This window comes from Muscardinus avellanarius, assembly GCF_963383645.1.
Source record: "Muscardinus avellanarius genome assembly, chromosome: 12".
Lineage (NCBI taxonomy): Eukaryota > Metazoa > Chordata > Mammalia > Rodentia > Gliridae > Muscardinus > Muscardinus avellanarius.
This window is the reverse complement of record NC_137798.1, coordinates 54,690,162-54,716,453: the sequence shown is the minus strand read 5'-3', so window position 1 is coordinate 54,716,453 and position 26,292 is coordinate 54,690,162. Positions and strand designations below refer to the sequence as shown.

The following is a 26,292-nucleotide window of genomic DNA, read 5'->3' as shown; positions in this document are numbered from 1 at the left end:
AAAAAAAAAGAAATCATTCCTCAAGAAACCATGAAGGCTATTAGTACAAGATGAAAGACCTCCTCTAACGATTCAAATCTAAAAGTGAGAACACAGGTTTTTTTTTTTTTTTTCATGTCAATTAGGGCAAACTGTTAGCCTCTAAAATGAGAAAGAGGCTGGACATGGTAGCCTATACTTGTAATTCCAGTACTTGAGAGGCTAAGCTATTTATTGAGGCCCTCCACAATTTAGTGAGACCCCATTTCAAAATGAAGAATTAAAAAAATAAGGCTGGGGGTGTGTGGGTATAGGTCAGAGGTAGAACATCTCTGGGTTCAGTCCCCAGTATCAAAGAGAAAGAGACTGACAGACAGATATTATGTTCATTATTTCTAAGACTTACAGGCTATGATGAATTAAGGACAAATGTAAGCAATAATCACTTTCTTACCCAAGATGCATCATGAACATCAAAACAGTCTTGAAGTTCGTTATGTCTCCTACAACCATAACCACCAAAATATATCAATCTGAAAAACAGTACAAAAGGACAGACTTTAGGAGTTCCGCGTGTAGTTTGTTCATAGAAGTTGAAACAGATGTTTTCTCTCTCCCTAACAACTTAAACAAGCCAAATAATCCACAAAATCACATAGAAAGAGAAAATGAATAATGGCACATGCCTGCAATCCCAGTACCTGGGAGGCTGAGACAGGAAGCTCACAGGTTTGAGCACAGCCTCAGCAACATAAATGAAACTCTCAGCAACCTAGAAAGACTCTGTTTTAAAGCAAAAAATAAAAAGGGTTGGGGGTATAGCTTAGAGGTAGAACGTCCCTGGGTTCAATCCCCAGTACCACACACAAAAGAGAAGGGAGAGAGGGAGGGAGGGAAGGAAGAACGGAGAGCAAAAAATAAGGGAAAAAAGAATCGAGGGAGCAGAGAGACCCATTTGTTTTTTTGTTTGATTTTTTTTTTGGGGGGGTGGTACTGGGGGTAGAACCTTTCTCCGGGCTACACTCCCAGACCTATTTTATATTTTTATTTGGAAACAGGTTCTCTTAAGCCAGCAAGGCTGGCTTCGGACCATTGCAATCCTCCTGTCTCCGCCTCCCAAGCCCGGGGATTACAAGGGTACACCACCATGCCCAGCGTAAGACCCATTTGAGCCAAATTTCTAGAGTGATGAGCTCTCAACAGTACGGAAGATGCCCATGGCTGCTTTCATCCCAGATGTAAACCTCAGGAGGAAAAAGAAGCCAGGAAACACTGGATGTGGTGGTGAACACCTGTAACTCCAGTACATTGGAGCTGAGATTTGAGGATTGAACGTTTGAGGATAGTCTCAGCATGAAGTGAGACTCATTAACCTAGCAAGACCCAGTTCCCAAATAAGAAACAAAATAGGTCTGGGGGTGTAGCCCCAAAGTAGAGTACCTCTGGGTTCAATCCCTAGTAGGAAGAAGAGAGAAGAGGAAAAGAAAGAAGAGGAAGGAAGAAGAGGAAGAGGAAGAAAAAGCCACGGCCAGTACATATAGGGTTTGCAAGCAGAAATCACCCAGTTTTTTAAATAGTAACATGTAGTTTGAAATGGCATCTTAAAGAAATGGTTTCTTTAAAACCATAAAAACTAGACACAGTGGCACACGCTTGTAATCCCAGCATTTGGAAGGCTAAGACCAGAGGATAATGGGTTGCAGACAGTCCCAGCTACTTAGTGAGGCCCTCTGCAACTCAGTGAGACCCTGTTTCAAAAATAAAAAGACTAAAAAATAGGGCTGGGAGTGTAGCTCAGAGGTAGAATGCCTCTGGGTTCCATCCCCAGTGCTGCAAAAACAAAACAAAACAAAACAAAATAATACAAAACCATAAGAAACCCAGTTGCAGAAGGAGTTTGAGTTTTTCTTTTCTTTCTTTTTTTTTTCTTTTTTCTTTTTTGGTGTCAGGGATTGAACCCAAGGGCATTCTACCTCTGAGCTCTACCCCCAGCCCTATTTTTTATTCTTTATTTTGAAACAGGGTCTAAGTTGCAGAGGGCTCTAGTTTTAATTTTTGTCCTAATGCTTTTGCAAAGTCTCTAGGGAGGGCTCCAGATCAGATAGCAAAAGCCAGAAGCAACTGGGCATGGTGGTCCATGCTCATAATCTCAGTATTTGAGAGACTGAGACAGAAGGATTACTGGTTCAAAGCCAGCCTTGGCAACTTAACAAGGCTCTCCACAACCTAGTAAGACCCTGTTTCCAAATAAGATAAAAACTTGGGCTGGAGGTATAGCTTGAAGGTAGAATGCCTCTGGGTTCAATCCTCAATACTACCAAAAAATAAATAAATAAACATTTTAAGCCAGAGATAAAGCTGAAATTAAAACTAGAGATCAACTACAAATTAGCCTGATTCATTTCCCATTCTAGAAGCCTAAAAAAGAAAGAAATGGCAAATTGCTTACTAGAGATAAATATAATATTCCAATCTTTACTTTCACATAGAATGTCTAAAATAATTTAAAAATTTTAAGATGCATGAAAAGGAAAAAAAAAAAAAAGCATGGCTCATGATCAGGGAAGGGAAGAGTCAACATAAGAGACTCACAGTGGCCCAAACAGAATGATCAGATTATGCCTTATAAAATAACTGTTAATTTTAGAAAAAGCCAAATTTCCAGGAAGGAAGTCGGGTCGGTAATTGGACCTAAACTGCAAATGCAGTCTGGTAGCCATTCACTGACTCGGGAGTCACACAGTATGGGTGTCCTAGAAGAACTGCAAACTGAACACTTGTGGCCCTTGCTCAAGCCATGTTCTTGTTCAGCTGCCAAGATAATTACCCCCAAAAGTCCCATTTTTCCATGTGGATCTGACTAATATACTATCTGAAGACACATTTCATATCAGCCAATCAAGGTAAGCATGCTTGCAACCTTCGCCTGCACAGTGGACTGGAGTGAGTGGGTACCTGGGCAAGAACTCTGGATATTGTAAAGCCTCTCTCTTTGTTTCTTTGAAACATACTTAACTTTTGTACCTAAGGCTGTGTCTTCCTAAATAGAAAGTGCATATTGAAATAAAGTTTCCCTTTTTGTCTTAAATTCTTTATGAGTTTTTGTTGACATAACCATGATAAAAATGCCAATAGAGCCGGGCGTGGTGGCGCACGCTTGTAATCCCCGCGCTTGGGAGGCAGAGACAGGAGGATCGCGCAGGTTCGAAGCCAGGCGCGTGTGCTGGCTTAAGAGACCCTGTATCCAAATAAAAAAAAAATACAAAATAGGTGTCTGGGAGTGTAGCCCAGAGGTAGAAGGGCTTCCAGGAACCCCAGTACCACAAAAAAAAAAAAAATGCCAATAGACCTGAGATAGAAATTTAGGGTTACAAAAGAGAACAATAAATCTGTAAAGAAAAAATATTCCTGTAAAACTGTATAACACAAATTCTAAACCACTGTGCTGGGCGTGGTGGTGCACGCTTGTAATCCAGATGCCTTGGAGGCAGAGACAGGAGGATTGCGCAGGTTCGAAGCCACCTGTGCTGCTTAAGAGACCCTGTTTCCAAATAAAAATATAAAAAGTAGGTCTGGGAGTGTAGCCCAGAGGTAGAAGGGCTTCCAGGAACCCAAGTACCACACACAGAAAAAAATTCTAAACAACTTATGAGCCAGTCAAAGGAGCTGAAGGGATAGAAAAGGTTCAGAATATGAAGAAACACTCACTAGCCCATAAATTACTTAGTAACTTTCCCGTTCCCTATAAGTTTTCTGAAATTTAGCAAAATAGGAATAAAACCTTAGTAGAATGAGATAATTGACTTTGTGAGGCTAGGGGCTAACATTTGATTTGACCATGAGCCTCTGGTCAATCATCAGATTGAAAACCTGACCACCAAAGATATTGATATAAGCCAAAACCTTCAAACCAGACCAGATCTCCTGAGGGGGAAACAGGGTCTTGCTCAATATTTCCCAGCTGTAAGAGAAGTCAAGTGCCTTTAGATCATACATATTAGACCTAATTATGTATCCCAAGAAAAACTTGACCACAAACACTGGCATCTCATTCTTGAGATTGCCTGCATTCTACCCTGAGACTATGTTCTTTCACTTCTGTAACAGACATCCTTGTTTGCTACTACAATCTCACTCATCATTAAATTCTTTTCTTTGATGAAGTTAAGAACACAGAAGATTCAAGTAAAGGTCTTTTCTGCCTCTGGAGACCTCCTTAGACCCCCGCACAGTGATAGACCTAGTGGGAATAGGTGGAAAGTATCACTTCAGCAGAGCCATGGAACAATGAAAAAGAACTAAATACAAATGCTAAAAATGGACGGGCGTGGTGGTGCACACTTGTAATCGCAGCATTGGGGAGGCTGAAACAGTAGGATCGTGGTGCGAGGACAGCCTCAGCTACTTAGTTTGGCCCACTGCCACTCAGTGAGACGCTGTTTCAAAATAAAGACTAGATGTGCGGCATGGTGGTGCACACGTGTAATCCCAGAGTTCAGGAGGCGGAGACCAAAGGATCGGAGTTAGTGCGCAGCCTCAGCTACTTAGTGAGGCCTTCGCAACTCAGTGAGACCCTGTTTCAAGAAATAAAAAGACTAAAAAATAGGGCTGGGGGTGTATCTTGGGGGTATAAGGCCCCTGGGTTCCATCCCCAGTACAAAGAAAAAAGAAAAAAAGAAAGAAGGAAGGAAGGAAGGAAGGAAGGAAGGAAGGAAGGAAGGAAGGAAGGAAAGAAAGAGAGAAGGAAGGAAGGAAAGATAGATAGATAGATAGATAGATAGATAGATAGATAGGGCTAGGGGTATAGCTTGGAGGTAGAATGCCCCTGGGTTCCATCCTCATTACCACAAAATAAATAAATAATAAAAACTAAAAATGGAACATAAGATACTCAGAATTAGGCTGGAAACTGTGATTGCTGGCACTGGCTCCACAGCCCCAAGAAATCCCAACAAATAATCCAAGAACTTGAAGTTCAGAAAGCAGCAGCAGAACTCCAACATCTTAAGTGACCAGGACATTTCAGGGACACAGAAAAAGATCCAAAAGCCCGTGCGCTCACCAGAGGTGACACCCATAGCAGTTAACTGTGCCCTTCAGAGGAGGATGTGGGGAAAGAGGAACTCTTTTACACTGTTGGTGGGAATACAAACTAGTTCAGCCACTACGGAGATAAGTGTGGAGATTCCTTAGAAAACTAGGAATGGATTCACCATATGATCCAGCTTGACCACTCCTGGGTATCTTTCCAAAGGGGTTGAATCAGAGAACTACAGTAACATATGCATACCATGTTCATAACAGCACAATTCATAATACCCAAAATATGGAACCAATCTAGGTCTCCATCAACAGATGAATGGATTGCAAAATTGTGGGAAATACACACAATGGAATTCTACTCAGCAATAAAGAACAACAAAATCATATCATCTGCAAGAAGATGGAAAGACCTGGAGAATATTATGTTAAGTGATATTAGCCAAGCACAGAAAGAGAAGGGACCTCCCTAAATTTATTTTATTGTGGTACTTAGGGTTGAACCCAGTGGCATTTTATTCTGAGCTATACCCACAGCCCTTTATTTCTTTCTTTTGAAAACGGTTTTACTAGGTTGCTGAGGTTGTCCTCAAACTTGAGATCTTCCTGTCTTAGCCTCCCAAGTACCAGGATTACAGGCATCCCCCACCATGTCTGGCACCAGTTTTTTTTATATACGCTAACAACTAGCAAAATTTAAAGAGCCAAAAATACTTTGTAGAGTAGACTAAAAATCAGAAAATTCTAGGGGTTAACAGAAATAGATGTCATAGACACAGATGTTCACAAGAGATGTTCCCTTTATGCAAGCCTCAGCAACTCTCAGAGGTGGAGTTCAGTCCCACATTTATACCCAATTCCTATAATGCTTCTTCCAAACTCACACAACAAAGCAAGTAAGGCCTAATCAAAATGTAAACTGACAAAGTTATCAATTATCCTTCTGTTTTAGATTCTTATGATTTTATGTTGCTTCAACGTCCATTTGAATATAAGTTGGCTTTTCTCATACCAGAATAAGGGCTGGGTTACCCTCGGCAGAGTTTCCAGTTCTACTTATCCTCCCAGTTCCGCAATGTGGTTGATGCAGATATCTGCCTTATACAGCTGTCTTCTAGTGACCACCTCCCTATGAGAAAACTAGACTCAACCTACTCAAATGGGCCCTTTTCACCCCACACCCAGCATAGAACACACAGATAAGCCACACTGACCACTTTTCAGTCAACAACAAATGTGTGACCTCCTATAACTTGTGCCTGTTTGCTTTAAACCTACTATTTAAAACTTTCTTTAGCCGGGCGTGGTGGCACATGCTTGTAATTCCAGTACTTGGGAGGCTAAGACAGGAGGATCCCACAGGTTCAAAGCCAGCCTCAGCTACTGAGTGAGGCTCTCAGCAACTTGGTGAGTCCCTATTTCCAAATAAAATATAAAATAGGTCTGGGAATATAGCCTGGAGGTAGAAAAGCCCTTGGGTTCCACCCCCAGTAACCCCCCCACACACACACAAAAAAAAAACTTAGTCCAGCCAGGCGTGGCACATATTTATAATCCCAGTACTTGGGAGGCTGAGACAGGAGGATCACACAGGTTCAAAGCCAGCATCAGCTACTTAGTGAGGCTCTCAGCAACTTGGTGAAACCCTGTTTCCAAATAAAATATAAAACAGGTCTGGGAGTATAGCCTGGAGGTAGAAGGTCCATAGGTTCTATCCCCAGTACCACAAAATAAACAAACAAACAAACAAATAAATAAATAAAACTCTCCTTTGTGCTGGGCATAGTGGTACATGCCTGTAATCACAGTAATTGGGAGGCTAAGACAGGAGGATTGCAGGTTCCAGGATAGCCTCAGCAACTTAGTGAGGCCCTGTTTTAAAAAAAAAAAAATTTAAAAGGGCTGGGCTATAGCTGGAGGTAGAATGCTCATGGGTTTAATTTCCAGTACCAAAGCAAGCAAACAACAAACTCCTCTTGGGAAATCTGTTTGGATAAGACTTGGCACCCACGTAGGGGAATACTATGCAGCTACAATTATGAAACAAGCTTTCTGACTAGGAATATAAGAAGAGGAAAGATCTCCATGGCAGACTGTTACCTGAAAGCAGCAGTGGAATGCAGAGCAGAGAGTATACTGAACTGAAACTTGTGTGAGGGGGAGAGGAGAGGAAAGCTAGGAACACAGACATGCATACATATGCATTTGCTTCTATTTACATAAAATAACACTGATGCTAGTGTTTCCCAAACTTTGCAATTACTTGAAGAGCTTCAAAAAATCCTACCCTTCAGCCAGGTGTGGTGTGCATGCCTGTAATCCTCATACTTGGGAGGCTAAGACTGGAGGACAATAGGTGTTTAGTCAGCCTCAACAACTTAGCAAAACCCTCTTTCAAAACGAAACAAAAAATAGGGCTGGGGGTGTAGCTGAGGCAGAATGTTCCTGGATTCAATCCTTAGTACTACCCGTCTACCCCAAAAAAGAAATCCTATCCTCAAAAGCTCTAATTAGTATCACTTTGGGTTTGGAAGTGTGTGTGTGTGTGTGTGTGTGTGTGTGTGTGTGTGTGTGTGTGACACACACAAGATTGAACCTAAGAATGCTTTGCCACTGAGCTATAGCTCCAGTTCTTTTTATTTGGAGAGAAATTATCACTAAATTGCCCAAGCTGGCTTCAAACTTATCATCCTCCTGTCTCAGATTGCAAGTCACTGAGATTAAAGGGATGCATCACAGTGCCCAGCTGGATTTGGAATTTTAAAAATAATCTTAAATAATTTCAATGGCAGACAAGTTTGAGAACTACTGCCACAAAAACGCAAAAAATATTACAAAATCAGTTTTTTTGTATGTGTGCATGTAGGAAGTACATGAGGGTAGATAGGAAGAAAGAAAGTAGACCTTTCATTGTATCCTTTCAATGTAATTTTGAATTCTTTTGTGGGTCTGGGGGTAGAACCCAGGGGCATTTGACCTCTGAGCTGCATTCGCTGCCCTATTTTCATTCTTTCTTTTGAAACAGGGTCCCATTGAATTGCAAAGGCCTCACTAAGTAGCTGAGGCTGGCTTCAAACTGCAATCCTCCTGTCTCAGCCTCCCAAATGCTGGGATTATAAGCATGCGCCACCACACCCGGTGCACACTTTCAATTCACATTATTTAGGCCCAAAGCTATACTCCTTATGTAAATGCAGATAAAGCTGTAAGAGCAGCTGCTGCATTACCTGTTTTTATAGACCCAGCAGGAGAGCTTATCACGTGGTGTGGGTGGCTGTCCTTCAAAGTGGGTGATTTTTTCCCAAAGGTAGGTTCCATCTTTTGTTCGTAAATTAACAAAATAAAGCTTTAAAAAACAAGAACATTATCAGCAGACAGGGGATTTAAAAATTAAATCTGTATCAAGGGAATATTTAATTAAAAATACTATTACTTTTTATTTTAATAGGCAAACTTTTACCTAGAGCAAAAAATCTTTTTTGTACTAAGGATGAAACCCAGAGGCATTCTACCTCCAAGCTATACCTCTAGCCCTATTTTTTATTCTTTATTTTCAAACAGTCTCTCACTAAGTTGCAAAGGACCTAAGTAGCTGAGGCTGGCTGCAAACCATGATCCTCCTGTCTCAGCCTCCCCAATGCTGGGATTACAGGTGTGCGCCACCTTGCCCAGCTTAGAAATTGTGTGTGTGTGTGTGTGTGTGTGTGTGTGTGTGTGTGTGTGTCTGTGTGTGTGTTTTACTTGGGACTGAATTCAGAGGAATTCTACCTTTAAGCTACCCCAGCCTGATTTTATGTCTTATTTTGAAACAAGGTCTCACTAAATTGATGCAAGTTTCACTACTTGCTGAGGCTGTCCTCGAACCTGCAATCCTCCTGTCTCAGTCTCCCAAGTACAGGGATTACAGATGTGTACCACCATGCCCATCGACCTATTAGAAAATTTATATTGTGAAAGTAATGAAAATGAAAGTGTTTTAGAAGGAAATACATACAACATACTATATAGACCTTTGCCCATGATGCTTTTACTCTATGCTTAGCAATTATGTGTACTGTTAATTCTGAAGTAGAAGGACACAAAGAAGACTGCTGCATTTTCCATCTACCTTTAAAATCTCGTTATTATAAATTCAAGATTTTATATAGTGCTCTTCTTTTAAAATATCTGTGAACTTGTAAGATGAAATGACACACTGAATATTACATTTTGCTGCACTCCTGAATTAAAAGAAAATATTACTCGATTGCTGTATCCTTTGTCATCATATCCTCCAAAAACGTACAGCTTCCCGTTAATGCAAGCACCACAGCTTCCCGACATGGAGGTGGGGAGTTCTCCTTCCATTAGGTGCATTCTCCTGCAGCAAGAACGACACAGAATCCCTTAACTTTCCAGAAAGGCAAGTAAATATTCTCCTTAAACTTCTTGAGTACTTTTCACTGAAAATTGCCATGGCCAATTAAATTAAAATGTAACAGTAGCCAATACTGTAAAAACTCTAAGATGCTCCAGGTATAAAGACTTTTCAACCTGTTGGGAGAAAAAGCACAAACGACTCATACAAGTCACCAAAACCAGGAATCTGCAGACTAAAACAAAGTCCTCTGAGTATTGTTTTTGAGAGGAATAATAAAGAACAAAGGATGGAGAGCGGAAGGGAGGAGAAGAAAGAAGAGGGGATTTTTATAAATGTAGTATGTTCTCAAATTTCTCTAAATAAGGTCTCAAATTTCCTGAAGTTTATGAAAACATTTATAACAGTTACTAAGATTGGACATTGTGCAATTTAAAATTACTTACCACAACCCACTATCAATATCATAGGTCCAAATTTCATCATTAGGCAAATATACTTCATTGTCTTCAATAGACTAAAAATACAGAATACATAAAATTATGTTTATCAGTTACATAGTAACAATTAAATAGTACCTTGGGATGAGAAAAACTGTGATTAAAATACTACAAAAGATAAATCAAGCTCAGTGATCTTTTTCAATATAAAACAAGAGATCAAAAGAGAAAGAAAGATTTTCTAAGAGAGAACGGGAAAAATAAAGGTTTAGACTACAACAAATATCAAGTATGTGTCTCAGGAAAAAGGTTTATGGCAGTTAAAACTTCCAAAAGGGATTGTGAATAAGGGAAAATAGCTAAACAATAAGATTTATAGAAGAACATCAAAGATTATATACCTAGGAAGAAAAGAAATATCAAAATAGGACAATACATTTTGCATGAAGAGAAGGAATTAAGGAAAGAAATTTATAAAAGATATAATTAAGAGCACTGTGATCCACTAAACATATATTTGAGTGCCTACTATATGTAAGGCATAGTGTTAGGTGTTTAAATCTAGAATCTCAGGATGAAGATAAACTTAACTAGTCAAACGGTAACTCAGAATTGAGTAATCTCTGAAGAAGCTAATAATATAAATAGTATACTCTGACATTTATAATCAAAAGAGAAATATTAATAGTATAACAATCATTTTTTTAATTAAGAGTTAAGAGGTGGGGATATAGCTGGGCGTGGTGGCACACACTAGTAATCCCAGTACTTGGGAGGCTGAGACAGGAGGATCCAGGTTCGTGGCCAGCCTCAGCTACTTAATGAGGCCCTCTGCAATTTAGCGAGACCCTGTTTCAAAATAAAGAATAAAAAATAGGGCTGAGGGTGTAGCTTGGAGGTAGAATGTCACTGGGTTCTACCCCTAGTACCCACCCCCAAAAAAGCAGTTTAAGAATACCTAAAACTCCTTTGCAACTCAGTGAGACCCTATTTCAAAATAAATAATAAAAACTAAGGCTGGGATTGTAACTCAGAGGTAGAATGCCCCTGGGTTCCTTCCCCAGTACTGGAAAAAAAAAAAAGAAAAGAAAAAAAGAAAAAAAAAAAGAATACCTAAAACTGCATTTGAGAGGCTGAGACAGGAGGGTCGTGGCTCACGGACAGCCTCAGCTACTTAGTGAGGCCCTCTGCAACTCAGTGAGACCCTGTTTCAAAAATAAAGAATCAAAAATAGGACTGGGGGTGTAGCTTGGAGGTCGAATGCCTCTGGGTTCCATCCCCAGTACCCCCCCACACACACACACACAAAATACCTAAAACTTCTGGGTGTGGTGGTACACTCCTGTAATCCTGGTAGTTGGGAGGCAGAGACAGGAGTATTTCAGGTTTGCAGACAGCCTCAGCTACTTAGTGAGGCTCTTTGCAACTTGGTGAGACCTGTCTCAAAAATAATGAAAAATGGGGCTGGAGAGTGTGGCTCAGAGGTAGAATGCCCCTGGGTTCCATCCCCAGTACCGCAAAAAAATAAAAAATAAAAAAAACTATCTAAAACTATGATGCATAAATTATTAATATGCCCAGTGGGTTTAGCTGTTTCTTTGCTTTGTCTTAATTAATTAATTTATTTATTTAGTGGTACTAGGGATTGTGTCTAGGGCCATACTACCTCTCAGCTACATCTGCAGCCATTTATTTATTTATTTGTTTGTTTGTTTATTTATTTTTTTGAGCTATTTCTCCAGTCCTATTTTATTTTTTATTTTGAAACAGGGTTTAAGTTGTCAAGGGCCTCACTAAGTTGCTGAGGCTGGACTTGAACTTACAATCCTCCTGTCTCCGGCTTCCAACTACTAAGATTACAAGTATGTACCTGACTGCTTTAGTTAAATTTTTAAAAATACTATCTTGACTATCAGGTCTCTTTATCTTCTTTTCTCTTTCCTCTCTCCCTCCTCCTCCTCCTCCTCCTCCTCCTCCTCCTCCTCCTCCTCCTCCTCCTCCTTCTTCTTCTTCTTCTTCTCTCTCTCTCTCTCTCTCTCTCTCTCTCTCTCTCTCACACACACACACACACACACACACACACACACACACACTCATGAAAATATCTCATTAATTCCAAGGAAACTTTCCATTCATGTTTAACTGAGGAATCTATATTGGGGGGTAGGTTAACAACTGTCAGAAGGAGAGTTAATCGTATGATTCTAAGATTTAATGACATTAGGTTCCAGCGGCCTCCTGTTTACATATTAACAAAAGAAGTATTATAGATATGAGTGTTGTCCATTAGGCTTCAGTCCCTCCAGCAGTTCACAACTGCTCGGAAGGGGGACTAAAATTCATAGGATCCTGCACAATACTGTTGTCTGTCCAAACCCTGACGTGCCCTCCGCTCGGAGTGCTCTAGTCTTTCAGCCCCCACGCCTCCCTCACGCCTGGCTGTTCATCTGCACTCTTCTTGAACTGCCCTTTCAGAGTTGGCCTAACTATGCATTTGTTTGGAATCGGTTCAGATGTGACTTTTCTCATCTCCCACAGTACGTTAAGTTCTTAGGGTCTCTATTAAATGCTCTCATAGAGTCCTGGACTTCTCCTTTGAAGTTCCTTCTCTGTGTCACACACACCAACCACCACTAAACTTAAGTTTCAAGAGTGCAGAGATCATGTTGTCCTGTTATAGTTAATTTCCCAGAGTAAAGCAGTCCTCACACATAAAAGACAAAGGAATATTTGTTGCCTGAGTGAACTGACTGCATATTCACTTTAGAGTGATAATTCAAAAAAAATCACTCCTTGCCAGGCACATGATGGTACGCGCTTATAATCCCAGTACTTCTTTGGCTGAGACAGGAGGATGGCAGGTTACTGGCCAGTCTCAACTACTTAGTGAGACGTTGTTTCAAAATAAAGAATAAAACAGAACTGGGGGTGTAGCTTGGAGGTAGAATGCCCCTGAGTTCAATCCCCAGCTCCCCACATACACACATGCGCGCACACACACACACAATCACTCCTTCCTTCCTTCTTTCCTCCTCTTCCTCTTCTGTCTGTAGTACTAAGGATTGAACCCAGGGGTGTTTTACCTCTGAGCTACACCCCCAGCCCTTTTTTATCTTTTTTTTTTTTTTTTTTTTTTTTTTTTGGTACTGGGGATGGAACCCAGGGGCATTCTATCTCCTAGCAACACCCCTAGTCCTATTTTTCTTTTTATTCATTTTAAAACAGGGCCTCACTGAGTTGCAAAGGGCCTTACTAAGAAGCTGAAGCAGTCTGCAGACTGAGACCCTCCTGTTTCAGCCTCCCAAATGCTAGGATTACAAGCATGTGCCACCATAAGCCCGGCCCTTTTTATCATTTTATTTTTTAAAAGGAGCTTGCTAAATTGCTGGGGCTGGCCTTGAACTGGGGATCCTCCTGTCTCAACCACCCAAGTGCTAGGATTACAGCATATACCACCACACCCAGCTTTCCACTAATCTTTCAAAAGAGTGATGTAAAAACACAAATGAAAACACAGATGGAGAGAAAGATTAGACTTAGTTCCTTTGCACTTTTTCAAAGGCTTCACTACTACATTATCTTTTCAGTTCTGCATCAAGTTTTTTTTTTGTTGTTGTTTTGTTTTGTTTTTTGTTTTTTTTTTTTTTTTTTTTTGCAGGTCTGGGCATGGAACCCAGGGGCATTCGACCTCCAAGCTACACCCCCTGCCCTATTTTTTATTCTTTATTTTGAAACAAGGTCTCACTAAGTTACGGAGGGCCTTACTAAGTAGCTGAGGCTGTCTGTGAACCGCGATCCTCTGGTCTCAGCCTCCCAAATGCTGAGATTATAAGCATGCACTACCACGCCCGGCTCAAGTTTTTCTTCTCTACTGAATATTAATATCCAAACATACCTAAAATATTATCCATCTTTGAAAAAAAAATAGGCTAGGCGTGGTGGCGCACACTTATAATCCCAGCATTTAGGAGTCTGAGACTGGGGATCATAGGATTGCAGTTTCTCAGCTACTTAAGTGAGGCCCTCCACAACTTAGTAAGACACTGTTTCAAAATAAAAAAAATTAAAAATAGGGCAGGGGGTGTCGTTCAGAGGTCGAATGTCCTGGGGTTCCATCCCCAGACCTCCCTCCCCAAAAAAACAAACAAAAACCAAAAAATTCTCCTTTGACTTTTTCCATTTCTCTAATCTGTTCACCAAAAAACTTCCATACTGAGTATAATCCACACATAGTACATGTCTCCACTGTGTCACCTCTTATTCTCTCATTAACCGATCTAATCTGGCTTCTGAACCCCTCATTCCACTGGAATTTTGAAACAAGGTCTCACTAAGTTATGAAGGGCCTTACTAAGTAGCTGAGGCTGTTTGTGAACCTCAATCCTCCTGTCTCCTTTAAAGAAATTTGTAACTCACTTAGCATAAATGTAGCCCAGAAACATAGACTACATTTAAAGAGAAAGAAGAGATATGGAAAAAGAGAACCAAGTCTAATAACAATTATATTAGGACAAAATAGGATGGGAAACAGGCAATATCAGAAGAGACAAAAGCTGCGAGTTTCATAAATTGTTGAAAGTCATCAACTCTAAGATCTAACAAGTCCTAACAAGTTCCAAATAGGTTAAGTAAAAAATCTATACGTAGACATATCAGACTAAAACTACAGAATACTAAAAAAAAAAAAAAAAAAAAAAAAGACAGAAAAGAAACATTCTTAAGAATAGCCAGAGAAATGCTAGATCACCTTCATATGAATGGCATCTGCTACAGTCTGAATCTTCAATATCCCCCAAAGGCCCACGTATTAAAGGCTTATTCCCAAGGATAATGCTATTGGGAGGTGGTAGGAACTTTAAGACGTGAAGCTTAGATAATTAAACCACTGTGGTTGGTTTAAATGGTTTGGGGCATGGCTTGAAGGGGATTGTGGAATCCCAATATTGTTTAAGTCTTTTTTATTTTCTAGTGATGAGGTGAGGAGTTTTGCTACAGTATGTGCCTTTCCATGATTTGCTGCTTCACCACAGGCACAAGCAACAGGGCCAACCAATCATGTACTCCAAACTGTGAGCCAAAAGAAACCTTTCTCTTTAAAAATTATCTCAGGTATTTGTTATAGAAATGGAAAGCTGCAACTAGTAAGCAAATGATGACTAAATTCTCATTAGCAAAAACACAAAAGTGAGTATTGGCTAACATTATTTTAATGAGTGTGCCAGGGGCACTGAGGGATTGAACCCAGGGTCATTCTACCTCTGCACTGTACACCCAGTCTTATTCTATTTTTTATTTGGAAATAGGGTCTCACTAAGTTGCTGAGGCTGACCTCGAACCTGCAATCCTCCTGTCTTAGCCTTCTAATTACTGGGGTAAATAGGCGTGTACCGCCAATGCCCAGATAGCTCATGCTCTTAAAGAAAGGAACTACCCACCTAAATTCCTATACTAAGTCACAATACCTTATAATTTCTACTTATCTTGGGAGGTTTTCATTTCTCCTTTGATTCTTTTCTGGATAAAAAACTCTTGGTTAGTAGTTTTCTTTCAATGCTTAGAAAAACATGTTCCTGGATTTTAGTCTATGTTGAGAAGTCAGGAGTAATTCTGATTGGTGTAATTATTTCTAAATGTGATCTATATTGAAGCTTTTAAAATTCTATCTTGCTGGGCTTGGGAGGCTGAGACAGGAGGGATCACACAGGTTTGAAACCAGCCTCAGCTACTTAGTGAGGCCCTCTGCAACTTAGTGAGACCCTGTTTCCAAATAAAGTATAAAATAAGTCTGGGAGTATAGCCTGAAGGTAGAAAAACCCATGGGTTCCACCTCCAATACCACAAAAAATAAAGAAAAATAAAAAATAAATTCTATCATGTCGGGCATGGTAGTGCACGCTTCTAATCCCAGTATTTGGAAGCTGAGACAAGAGGATCACAGGTTCGTGGCCAGCCTCAACTACATAGTGAGGCTCTCTGCAACTTAGCCTCTGTTTCAAGATAAAGAAAATTAAAATAGGACTGGGGTGTAGCTCAGAGGTAGAATGCCCCTGGGTTCAATTCTCAGTACCACAAAAACGTAAATAAATAAATAAATCTATCCTTGTTCTGTTTATTAGACATCTTAATTATAATGTATTATGGAGAGAGTTTTAAATTTTATCTATTTGGGGTTCTGAATGCTTCCTGTAGCTGGATGTTCATCTCATTCCCAACGTTTGGACTTTTTTTCTGTTAGCATTTTTGTGAAAAGGTTATTCATACTATTAGCCAGTATCTCAGATCCCTCTTCAAATTCCAACCATTGTGTATATGTGTGTGTGATACTAAGGAACGAATCAGGGCGTTCTACCTCAGAGCTTCACCCCTAACCCTTAAAATATATAGGTATCTTTTTAACTTTGTAACAGGGTCTGACTAAGTTGTCCAAGCTGGCCTCAAATCTGTGATCCTCCTGTCTGATTCCCTGTATAGAGATTAAAGGAGTGTCATTGTGTTCATCTCCATTCCAAAAATTCTTAAATTTGGTCTCTTAATGTTGTCTCAGAGTTAAAATGGTCATATTACCAAAAACAATCCACAATTTCACTGCAATCCCCATCAAAATGCAAATGATACTCTTCACAAAACTAAAAATAAAGAAGCGCTAAAATTTCATAAAGGAGAATAAAAGACCCAGAATAGCCAAAGCAATTCTAAGCAAAAGAAGCAATGCTGGAGGCACCACAATACCCAACTTAAAATTACACCACAGAACTATTATATAAAAACAGCATAACACTAGCATAAAAACAGATACATTGATCAAAAGAACAGAAGACACATGTAAATCCACACAAATGGTTATCTGATCCTTGACAAAGGTGTCAAAAACATATATTGTTTCTTTCTTTCCTGTTCTGTGGTGCTATCTCTATTACATCAGGGACACTGATTTAATTAATATAGTAACTTTATCATTTTCAAACATTTAAAAAATTCCCAGCTGGCATAGTGACACACACTTGTAAACATAGTACTTGGTAAGCTGAGACAGGAGGATTGCAGGTTCACAACCAGCTTCAGCTACTTAGGAAGGCCTCCTAAAACTTAGGGAGACCCTGTTTCAAAATAAAGAATAAAAAGAGTCGGGTGTAGTGGCGCACGCTTGGAATTCTAGTACTTGGGAGGCTGAGAGAGGAGGATTGCAGGTTCTCAGCCAGTCTCAGCAAGTTGTGAGGCTCTCCACAATTTAGTGAGACTCCGTTTCAAAATAATGAATAAAAAATAGGGCTGGGGGTGTAGCTCAGAGGGAGAATAATGCCCCTATATTCTACCCTCAGTTCTACCAAAAAAAAAAAAAAAAATAGGGCTGAGGGTGTAGCTCAGAGGTACCCTAGGTTCAATCCCCAGTACCACCAAATAAATAAATATAAATAAATAAAATGGCCGGGCATGATGGCACATGCTTATAATCCCAGTATTTGAGAGGCTGAGACAGGAGGATAGGGGTTTGCGGATAGTCTCAGCTACTTAGTGAGGCCCTCTGCAACTTAGTGAGATCCTGTTTCAAGCCAGGCGTGGTGGTGCACACTTGTAATCCCCGCACTTGGGAGGCTGAGACAGGAGGATCGCACAGGTTCGAAGCCAGTCTCAGCTACTCAGTGAGGCTATCAAGCAACTTAGTGAGACCCTGTTTCCAAATAAATTATAAAATAGGTCTGGGAGTATAGCCCGGAGGTAGAAAGCCCCTGGGTTCCACCCCCAGTACCACCCAAAAAAAAAAAAAAAATCCTGTGTAGCCAGAGGCAGAATGCCCCTGGGCTCCATCCCCAGTACTGAATAAATAAATAAATAAATAAAATAAAAATTGATTCCCCTTCTAAGTCCATATCCATAATAGAAATGTATACTCACATTTATGCAGTTATTTTCTATATGGAAAAGTTCAAAGCAAAATGTATGTATGTATGTATGTATTTTTTGCAGTATTGGGGATGGAATCCAGAGGCATTCTACCTCCTAGCTACGCCCCAAACGCTATTTTTTGGGGGGTGGTACTGGGGTTCCTGGAAGCCCTTCTACCTTCAGGCTACACTCCCAGACCTATTTTATACTTTTTTATTTGGAAACAGGGTCTCTTAAACCAGCGCGGCTGTCTTCGAACCTGCAGGATCCTCCTGTCTTGCCTCCCAAGCGCGGGGATTACAAGCGTGCGCCACCACGCCCAGCCCCAAGCCCTATTTTTTATTCTTCTTTTATTCTTTTTGTTTGTTTTGATGGTACTGGGGGTGGAATCCAGAGGCTTTTCTACCTCCAGGCTATACCCCCAGACCTATTTTATATTTTATTTGGAAACAGGGTCTCACTAAGTTGCTGAGAGCCTCATTGAGTAGCTAAGGCTGGCTTTGAACCTGTGCAATCCTCCTGTCTCAGCCTCCTAATCGCTGAGATTACAAACATGAACCACCACACCTGGCTTATCTTTTTTTTTTTTTTTTTGCAGGTCTGGGGATGGAACCCAGGGGCATTTTGCCTCTAAGCTACACCCCTGCCCTATTTTTTATTCTTTATTTTGAAACAGGGTCTCACTAAGTTGCAGAGGGCCTAAGTAGCTGAGGCTGTCTGTTAACCTCTATCCTCCAGTGTCAGCTTCCTGAAAGCTGAGATTACAAGCCTGCACCACCACGCCCGATTTATTCATTTTGAGCCAGGGTTTCACTGAGTTGCAAAGGGCCTAAGTAGCAGCTGAGGCTGTCTGCGAACTGTTATCCTCCTGTCTCAGTCTCCCAAATGCTGGGATTACAAGTGTGCGTCGCCGTCATGCCCAGCTGCAAAATGTATTTATATCAGTTGTTAAGGAAATAGAACTGTTTAAATGACTGAAGTTATAAGAATAATGCATATCATCTATAAACACATAGACACTAAGTTTTCCCTTCAAAATCTGGGGAAACAGCTGGGTATGGTGATGCATACCTGTAATTCCAGTATTTGCAAGGCTGAGAAAAGAGTATGGCAGCTTTGAAGCCAGCCTCAGCAACTTAACAAGACCCTCAGCAAGATAGGGAGATCCTGTTTCAAAATAAAAATAACTTTTTTTTTTTTTGGTGTGTGTGTGTGTGTGTGTGTGTGTAGTACTGGGAATGAAATCCAGGGGCATTCTACCTCTAAACTACACTCCCAACCTATTTTCTTTTGTTTTCTTTCTTTCTTTTTTTTTTTTTTGCGAGACTGGGGATGGAACTCAGGGGCACTGTATCACCGAGCTACACCCCCAGCCCTACTTTTTTTTAGTCTTTTTTTTTTTTTTTTTTGAAACAGGGTCTCACAACTGAGTTGCAAAGGGCCTCACTAAGTAGCTGAGGCTGGCCACGAACCTACAATGATCCTGTTTCAGCCTCCCAAGTACTGGGATTACAAGCATGTGCCACCATGCCCGGAAAAATGTTTTAAATAGCCTGGCATGGTGGCGCACACTTGTAATCCCAGCGCTTGGGATGCTGAGACAGGAGGATCTCACAGGTTCGAAGCCAGCCTCAGCTACTTAGTGAGGCTCTCAGCAACTTAGTGAGACCCTGTTTCCAAATAAAATATAAAATAGGTCTGGGAGTATAGCCCGGAGGTAGAAGGCCCCTGGGTTCCACCCCCAGTACTACCCAAAAAAATGTTTTAAATTAAAAAATTGTAAAACAAGCCAGGTTCAAAGCCAGCCTCGCTGGCTTAAGAGACCCGGTTTCCAAAATAAATAAATAAATAAATAAATAAATAAATAAATTTAAAAAAAGGTCTGGGAGTGTAGCCCCGGAAGTAGAAGGGTTTCCAGGAACCCCAGTACCACACACACACACAAAAATTGTAAAACATAAAAAGGGTTGAAGGTAGAATCAATCCCCAGTACAAAAAAAAAAAAAAAAATTGTACCAGGCATGGTAGTGCATGCCTGTAATCCTACTACTTGGGAGGCTGAGACAGCCGTAGCAAGCAGTCAAACTCTCATCAGCCTAATAGCCTAATGAGACCGTGTCAAAATCAGAATAAAATAGGGCTTTTAATGTGGCTTGCCTAGGTAGAATGCCCTAGGGCTCAATTCCAACTAAAATCTGCAACACTACTCACAACTTTGAATGTTCCTAGTAGCAGCATTCAAGTATGTATGAATTTCAAAACTGTGGAAAAGATATAGAAGGAAAAAGAGCAAAAGAGTACACTGGCACCAATTAAAACTGATCATTTACTATTTTCAGCATTTCTGCTCCTACTTCTAGAGGTGTTTTCAGATACAATGTTCTTTAAAACCTGTTCACAATAGTTACTCTTAATTCTAGACAGACATTTATGAGTTTTAGGACATATATTTGTCAATGTTAGCACACATTGTCTGTGTAAATGGAGAAAATTGTCATAGGCACATATATTGAAAGTACTGACTACTGTAATACGACCAGATTCTAGGGTCTTTCAGCTACCTTCTGCTCAGATGTCTCTACTAATTGTTGGGAGGAAAATTCTTTTTCTCATAATATGCTGTGTTTAATTTTCTGCCTCCTCTTTCTGCTTATGTTAGACATGGTTTAACTACTGACCACCTCTGGAATTTAAAACAGAATAGACTTTGAATCTAAATTAGAGTTGTATTTTCCAGGATGGTTCTTATAGCACTTCTGTTGATTTGATTAATAAGAAGCCAGGCTTGGTGGCATACACTTGAGAGGCTGAGACAGGAAGATCACAGGTTTGTGGCCAGCCTCAGCAATTTAGCAAGACACTCAGAAACTTAGTGAGGCCCTGTTTCAAAATCAAAAAAATAACAATAACTGCGACAGGAGGATCGTGGTTCATGGCCAGCCTCAGCTACTTAGTAAGGCCCTTTGCAACTCAGTGAGACCCTGTTTCAAAATAAAGAATAAAAAAGTAGGGTTGGGGGAAATGTTCGGAGGTAGAGGGCCCTGGGTTCCATCCCCAGTACTGTAAAAAATATAAATAAAATAAAAAGATACTGGAGTATAGGTCAGAGGTAGAATGCCCCTTGCGTTCAACAAAGAAGTAAAACTAGGAAAACAAATATTTCAATTCAGGAGCCACAACCTAAAGACCTGGAATCTTATCAATTATACAATTTCAAGATTAAAATACGATGTAAAAATTCACACATTTCATTTATTAGTTCCACACCCAGATCCTATACTGATGACAGACATCTCATTTATGGGCTTAAAATAAATCTAAATAGACGTGATATATTGTAATATCAAGAATATAGCAAAGAAGCCAGGCGTAGTGGTGCAAGCTTGTAATCCCAGTACTTGGGAGGCTGAGACAGGAGGATTCCACAGGTTTGAAGCCAGCCTCAGCTACTTAGTGAGGCTCTCAGCAATTTAGTGAGACTCTGTTTCCAAATAAAGTACAATATAGGTTTGGAAGTATAGCAGAGAGGTAGAAGGCCCCTGAGGGTTCCATCCCCAGTACCACAAAAAAGGAAAAGGAAAAATACAGCAAGGAGCCAGGCCTTGTGGTGCACGCTTGTAATCCCAGTACTTTGGAGGCTGAGACAGGATGATTACAGGTTAGCAGCCAGACTCAGCAACTTAGTAAGGCCCTTCACAACTTAATGAGATGCTACTTTAAAATAAAAAATAGGGCTGGGTTGTACCTCAGAGGTAGAATATCACTGGGTTGAATCCTCAGTACCACACACACAAAAAAATATAGCTGGGGTGTGGGGATACACTTGTAATCCTAGTATTTGGGAGCTTGAGACAGTAGGATTACAGGTTCAAAATCAGCTTCATTAATTTAGCACAGCCCTCAGCAATTTAGCAGCAAAACCCTGTTTTAAAATAAGGAGCAGTTGAATGTGGCAACGCACGCTTGTAATCCCAGCATTTAGGAGGCTGAGACCCAAGGATAGTGGTTCACAGACAGCCTTAGCTACTTAGTGAGGCCCTCCACAACTTAGTGAGTCCTTGTTTTAAAATAAAGAATAAAAAATAGCTGGGTGTGGTGGCACATGCTTGTAATCCCAGCATTCGGGAGGCTGAGACCTAAGAATCATGGTTCGCGGACAGCTTCAGCTACTTAGTGAGACCCTCTGCAATTTAGTAAGACCCTGTTTCAAAAGAAAGAATAAAAAATAGGGCAGGGGGTGTAGCTCTGAATTTGAATGCCTCTGGGTTCCATCCCCAGACCCGCAAAAAAAAAAAAAAAAAAGAGGGTGGGTGGGTGGGAGGTATAATTTGGAGGTAGAATGCCTCTGGGTTCAATCCCCAGTAGTACCACGATTAAAATAAATGAAAAATACACACGTGTGTGTGCACACGTGAAGTTTGACGCCTCTACATTTTCAAGCAGCAGAGCTCAAAAAACATTCCTTGTGCACGCAATCATTATTTTATCTATACTTTTTTTTTTTTGGTACTGGGGATGAAACCCATGGGTATTCTACCTCCGAGTTACACCCCCAGCCCTATTTTTTATTTTGAAACAGGGTCTCAGTGAGTTGCAAAGGGCCTAAGTAGCTGAAGCTATCTGCAAACAGCGATCCTCCTGTCTCAGTCTCCCAAATGCTGGGATTACAAACATGCGCCACCACACGGGGCTCTCTATAATATTTATACATCAAGAAAAAATGGTGGAAATATTAAACATTATAGCATAATCAGTTATTTGTATAGGTTTATCATAAAAATTCGTCTTTGTAAATCGGGAGTGCTGATGCAGGCTTGAAATCCCAGTACATGGGAGGCTGACAGGAGGATCGCAGGTTCCTGGTCAGCCTCAGATATTTAGTGAGGCCCGCCTCAATTTAGTGGAACCCTGTTTCAAAATAAAGAATAAAAAATAGGACTGGGGATGTAGCTCAGAGGTAGAACCAATCCCCAGTACCAGGAAAAAAAAAAATGTCTTTATCTCATATATCTAGGTTGTAATAATGCTGTCTTTTGGGTTAAGTGGCCATTACTCTCATTGACTTGTCCTTATTTATAAAATGGGGATAATAGCTACCTTCCAGGATTATAGTAAGGATTATGTAAGATTAGCGATATGAGCATTCCTAGCACATGCCAGATATAGTAGGCACTCAAAGATTAGTTCTAAATTTTTTGAATCTGCACTAAAGAATAAACACACAAACAAAACAAAAACCCATTTGAATCTCAGAAGTATGAGCATACACAACATATACTTTATTTCAGTGCCATTCAGTCATGTCAAAGGTCTGTCACATAAGAGTATCCAGACAGAAGATGTAGGTTCTACTTCCAGTAGAGCTTCCAGATGGCGTTTTTTTTTTTAAACTACTTTTTAAATAACCTGTAAACTAGGGGGGTTGGCATATATTCCTGAGTTGTTTTTCCAGCTTTCCAACTCTTGCTATAGCCCTGTGATAAAAACAAAACAAAACACACACATTCCAAACTCCATGGCAATACGAATCTTCAACCATCATCCTCTTCTGGCATATTGTTGCTAACACTAGTCTGAGACCCGAGGGGTGGGGGGAGGAATCAGTAAGTAACCATTAGGCAAGAAACGCCACGAAAACAGCCTAGAGAGCCGGGGTGGTGGCGCCCGCTCGTAATCCCAGCATTTGGGAGGCTGAGACAGGAGGATCCCGGTTCGCCGCCAGCCTCAGCTACTTAGCGAGGCCCTCTGCAACTCGGCGAGACCCTGTTTCAAAATAAAGAATAAAAAATAAGGCTGGGGTGTAGCTCGGGGGGGAGGGTCAATGCCCCTGGGTTGCATCCCCAGTACTGAAAAAAATTATTTAAAAAAGCAGCCTAGAAGTATTTCACTGCAAAGTGATCTCGGTACGATGCCGTGGGAAGAGGGACCTGTGCGAAAGGCTCCTCGGGCGCCGCGGGGCTGGCGGCGAGCGCGGGGCGGCCGCGGCGGGGACACCGGGGGTCGCGGCGGACGGCGGGGCGGGCGCGGGGCCCGGCCCGGAGCGCGGCGCTCGTCCCCGGCGAGCCCGGCCCGCCCCTTCCCCTTACCACGTAGCCCCCCCACACGTAGAGGAAGTTTCCGTCCACCACCGCGCAGTGGCCGCTGCGCTCCTCGGCCACGCAGAACAGCTGCGAGTCCGCCATCCGCGCCGGCGCTCCCGCAGCCCGGCCGAGCCTCGGTCCGCGGCCGCGCGCACCGACGGAGCGCAGCGAGGGTCGAGATTAGTGCGGAGGCGGAGCCAGTGCGCCTGCGGAGGCGGAGCCAGTGCGCCTGCGCCGTGCCACCCGGCCCCGCCCCGCCCCGCCCCGCGGCCCCCAGCCCGACTCCGAGCAGAGTCCTCGCTGAACACTGTGACTTGGCAGTGCGGCCTCATTCAGTTTCCAGTCCATCGGCACATCCCTTGATTCTCAAAATGGTTTTCTGCATTTGCTTTTGCTTGATAGCAGCATTATATTTAGTCGCGGTTCTCTTAAAGCGATTATGTCAGACAGCTAGGCGTGGTGGCGCACACCTGTAATCCCAGTCCTTGAGAGGCTGAGTGAGACAGGATTGAGGGTTCAAAGCCAGCCCCGGTGTGACAGTTTGGGATGTCACGGCCGGTTCTTGTTCTTAGCTAGTTTAGAAAAAATAGCCAGAACTGCATTGCTGCAAGCTTAAGCCAAGTTTTGGTATTACTACAGGTAGAAAGGGAGAACAGAGCAATTAAAGCACTACTGCAGAGGCAGCATGACAGTAGAATGCCTTGAAAGCAAGACGCTGAGATCTCTGAACACATAACTTTTTTATTTTATTTTATTTTATTTTATTTTGCAGGTCTGGGGATGGAACCCAGGATCATTCGACCTCCAACCTACACCCCCTGCCCTATTTTTTTTTTATTATTCTTTATTTGGAAACCAAGTTTCACTGAGTTCATAACATTTTTTAAGAGTTCATTATCTCCTTTCTTGCATCCTGCATAGCCAATAGTCCTCTTTTCCCATTAACAGCTGGTGCAGGTCAGCCAGTATCTCTGCTATGTAAGCCTGTTAGTATTCTTTGTTCATCCTTACAGGGACAGAATGGTCTGATATCACATATTAAAAATGTGTTGGCAGGCGTGGTGGAGCACACTTGTAATCCCCGTGCTTGGGAGGCTGAGACAGGAGGATCGCACAGGTTCGAAGCCAGCCTCAGCTACTTAGTGAGGCTCTCATCAACTTAGTGAGACCCTATTTCCAAATAAAATATAAAATAGGTCTGGGAGTATAGCCCGGAGGTAGAAAGCCCCTGGGTTCCATCCCCAGTACCACCAAAAATAAGTAAATAAATAAATAAATATAATAAAGAAAAGAAAGCCAGGTGTAGCCAGGTCTGGGTGTATAGCCTGGAGGTAGAAAAGCCTCTGGGTTCCACCCCCAGTACCACCAAAACAAAAACAAAAAACAAAATAAAGAATAAGAGCTGGGCATGGTAGCGCACACTTGTAATCCTAGCATTTGGGAGGCTAAGACAGGAGGATCATGGTTTGGGGACAGCCTCAGCTACTTAGTGAGGTCGTCTGCAACTCAGTGAGACCCTGTTTCAAAATAAAGAATAAAATATAGGGCTGGGGGTGTAGCTCACACGTAGAATGTCCCTGGGTTTATCCCCCCATAACACACACACACACACACACACACACACACACACACACACACACAAGACTGCTCTCCATTTCCCTCCTCTCTTCCAACAAAATAAAGAATAAAAAATTAGGCTGGGGGTGTAGCTCAGAGGAAGAATGCAACTGGGTTACATCTTCAATACCACACACATTAAAAAAAATCACAATAAAGAAAAGACACAGAAATATAGTCTTTTAAAGCATAAAGTTTTGGGGCTATAATTTTTGTATTAGTAATTAATATAGGGTTAATATACCTTGCTTTTATTTTTATTCATATTTACATATTTATTTCTGTGGCTCTGGGGATGGAACCTAGGTGCCCTCTACCTCCAAGCTACACCCCCAGCCCTATTTTTTATTCTTTATTTTGTTTATTTTTTCTTTTGTGGGTCTAGGGATGGAAGCCAGGGGCATTTGACCTCCAAGCTACACCCACTGCCTTATATTTTATTCTTTATTTTGAAACCAGGTCTCACTGAGTTGCAAAGGGCCTCATTAAGTAGCTGAGACTGTCTGCGAACTACGGTTCTCTGGTCTCAGACTCCCAAATGCTGGGATTACAAGCGTGCGCTACCACGCCCGTTTATTTTTATTTTGAAACAGGGTCTCACTGAGTTGCAAAGGGCCTCACTAAGTGGTTGAGGCTGTCTGCTAACTGTGATCCTCCTGTCTCAGCCTCCCAAATGCTGGGATTACAAGTGTACGCCATCACGCCCAGCTTGCTTTTTGTTTTTTATTTTTATTTTTTACTATTATTTTTATTTATTTATTTATTTTTGCGGTACTAGGGATGTAACCCAGGGGCATTCTACCTCCAAGATACACCCCCAGCCCTATTTTTTTTTAATTTTTATTTTGAAACAAGGTCTCACTGAGTTACAAAGGGCCTCTAAGTAGCTGAGGCT

At 41.4% G+C, this 26,292-nt stretch overlaps 1 protein-coding gene across 1 annotated transcript in view; it reads right to left on the bottom strand.

Annotated features, from left to right (window-relative positions):
• KLHDC1 (kelch domain containing 1) overlaps positions 1 to 23,882 on the bottom strand; it is a gene marked incomplete at both ends in the record, with an annotated part of 52,761 nt that extends 28,879 nt beyond the window's left edge. Inside the window, 5 exons of the mRNA XM_080707891.1 lie at positions 434 to 512; positions 8,247 to 8,365; positions 9,262 to 9,379; positions 9,823 to 9,893; positions 23,787 to 23,882. Of these exons, the coding sequence (XP_080564017.1) occupies positions 434 to 512; positions 8,247 to 8,365; positions 9,262 to 9,379; positions 9,823 to 9,893; positions 23,787 to 23,882 (483 nt within the window). The remainder of the gene's footprint in view (positions 1 to 433; positions 513 to 8,246; positions 8,366 to 9,261; positions 9,380 to 9,822; positions 9,894 to 23,786) is intronic.
• Between the last annotated feature and the right edge of the window lie 2,410 nt (positions 23,883 to 26,292).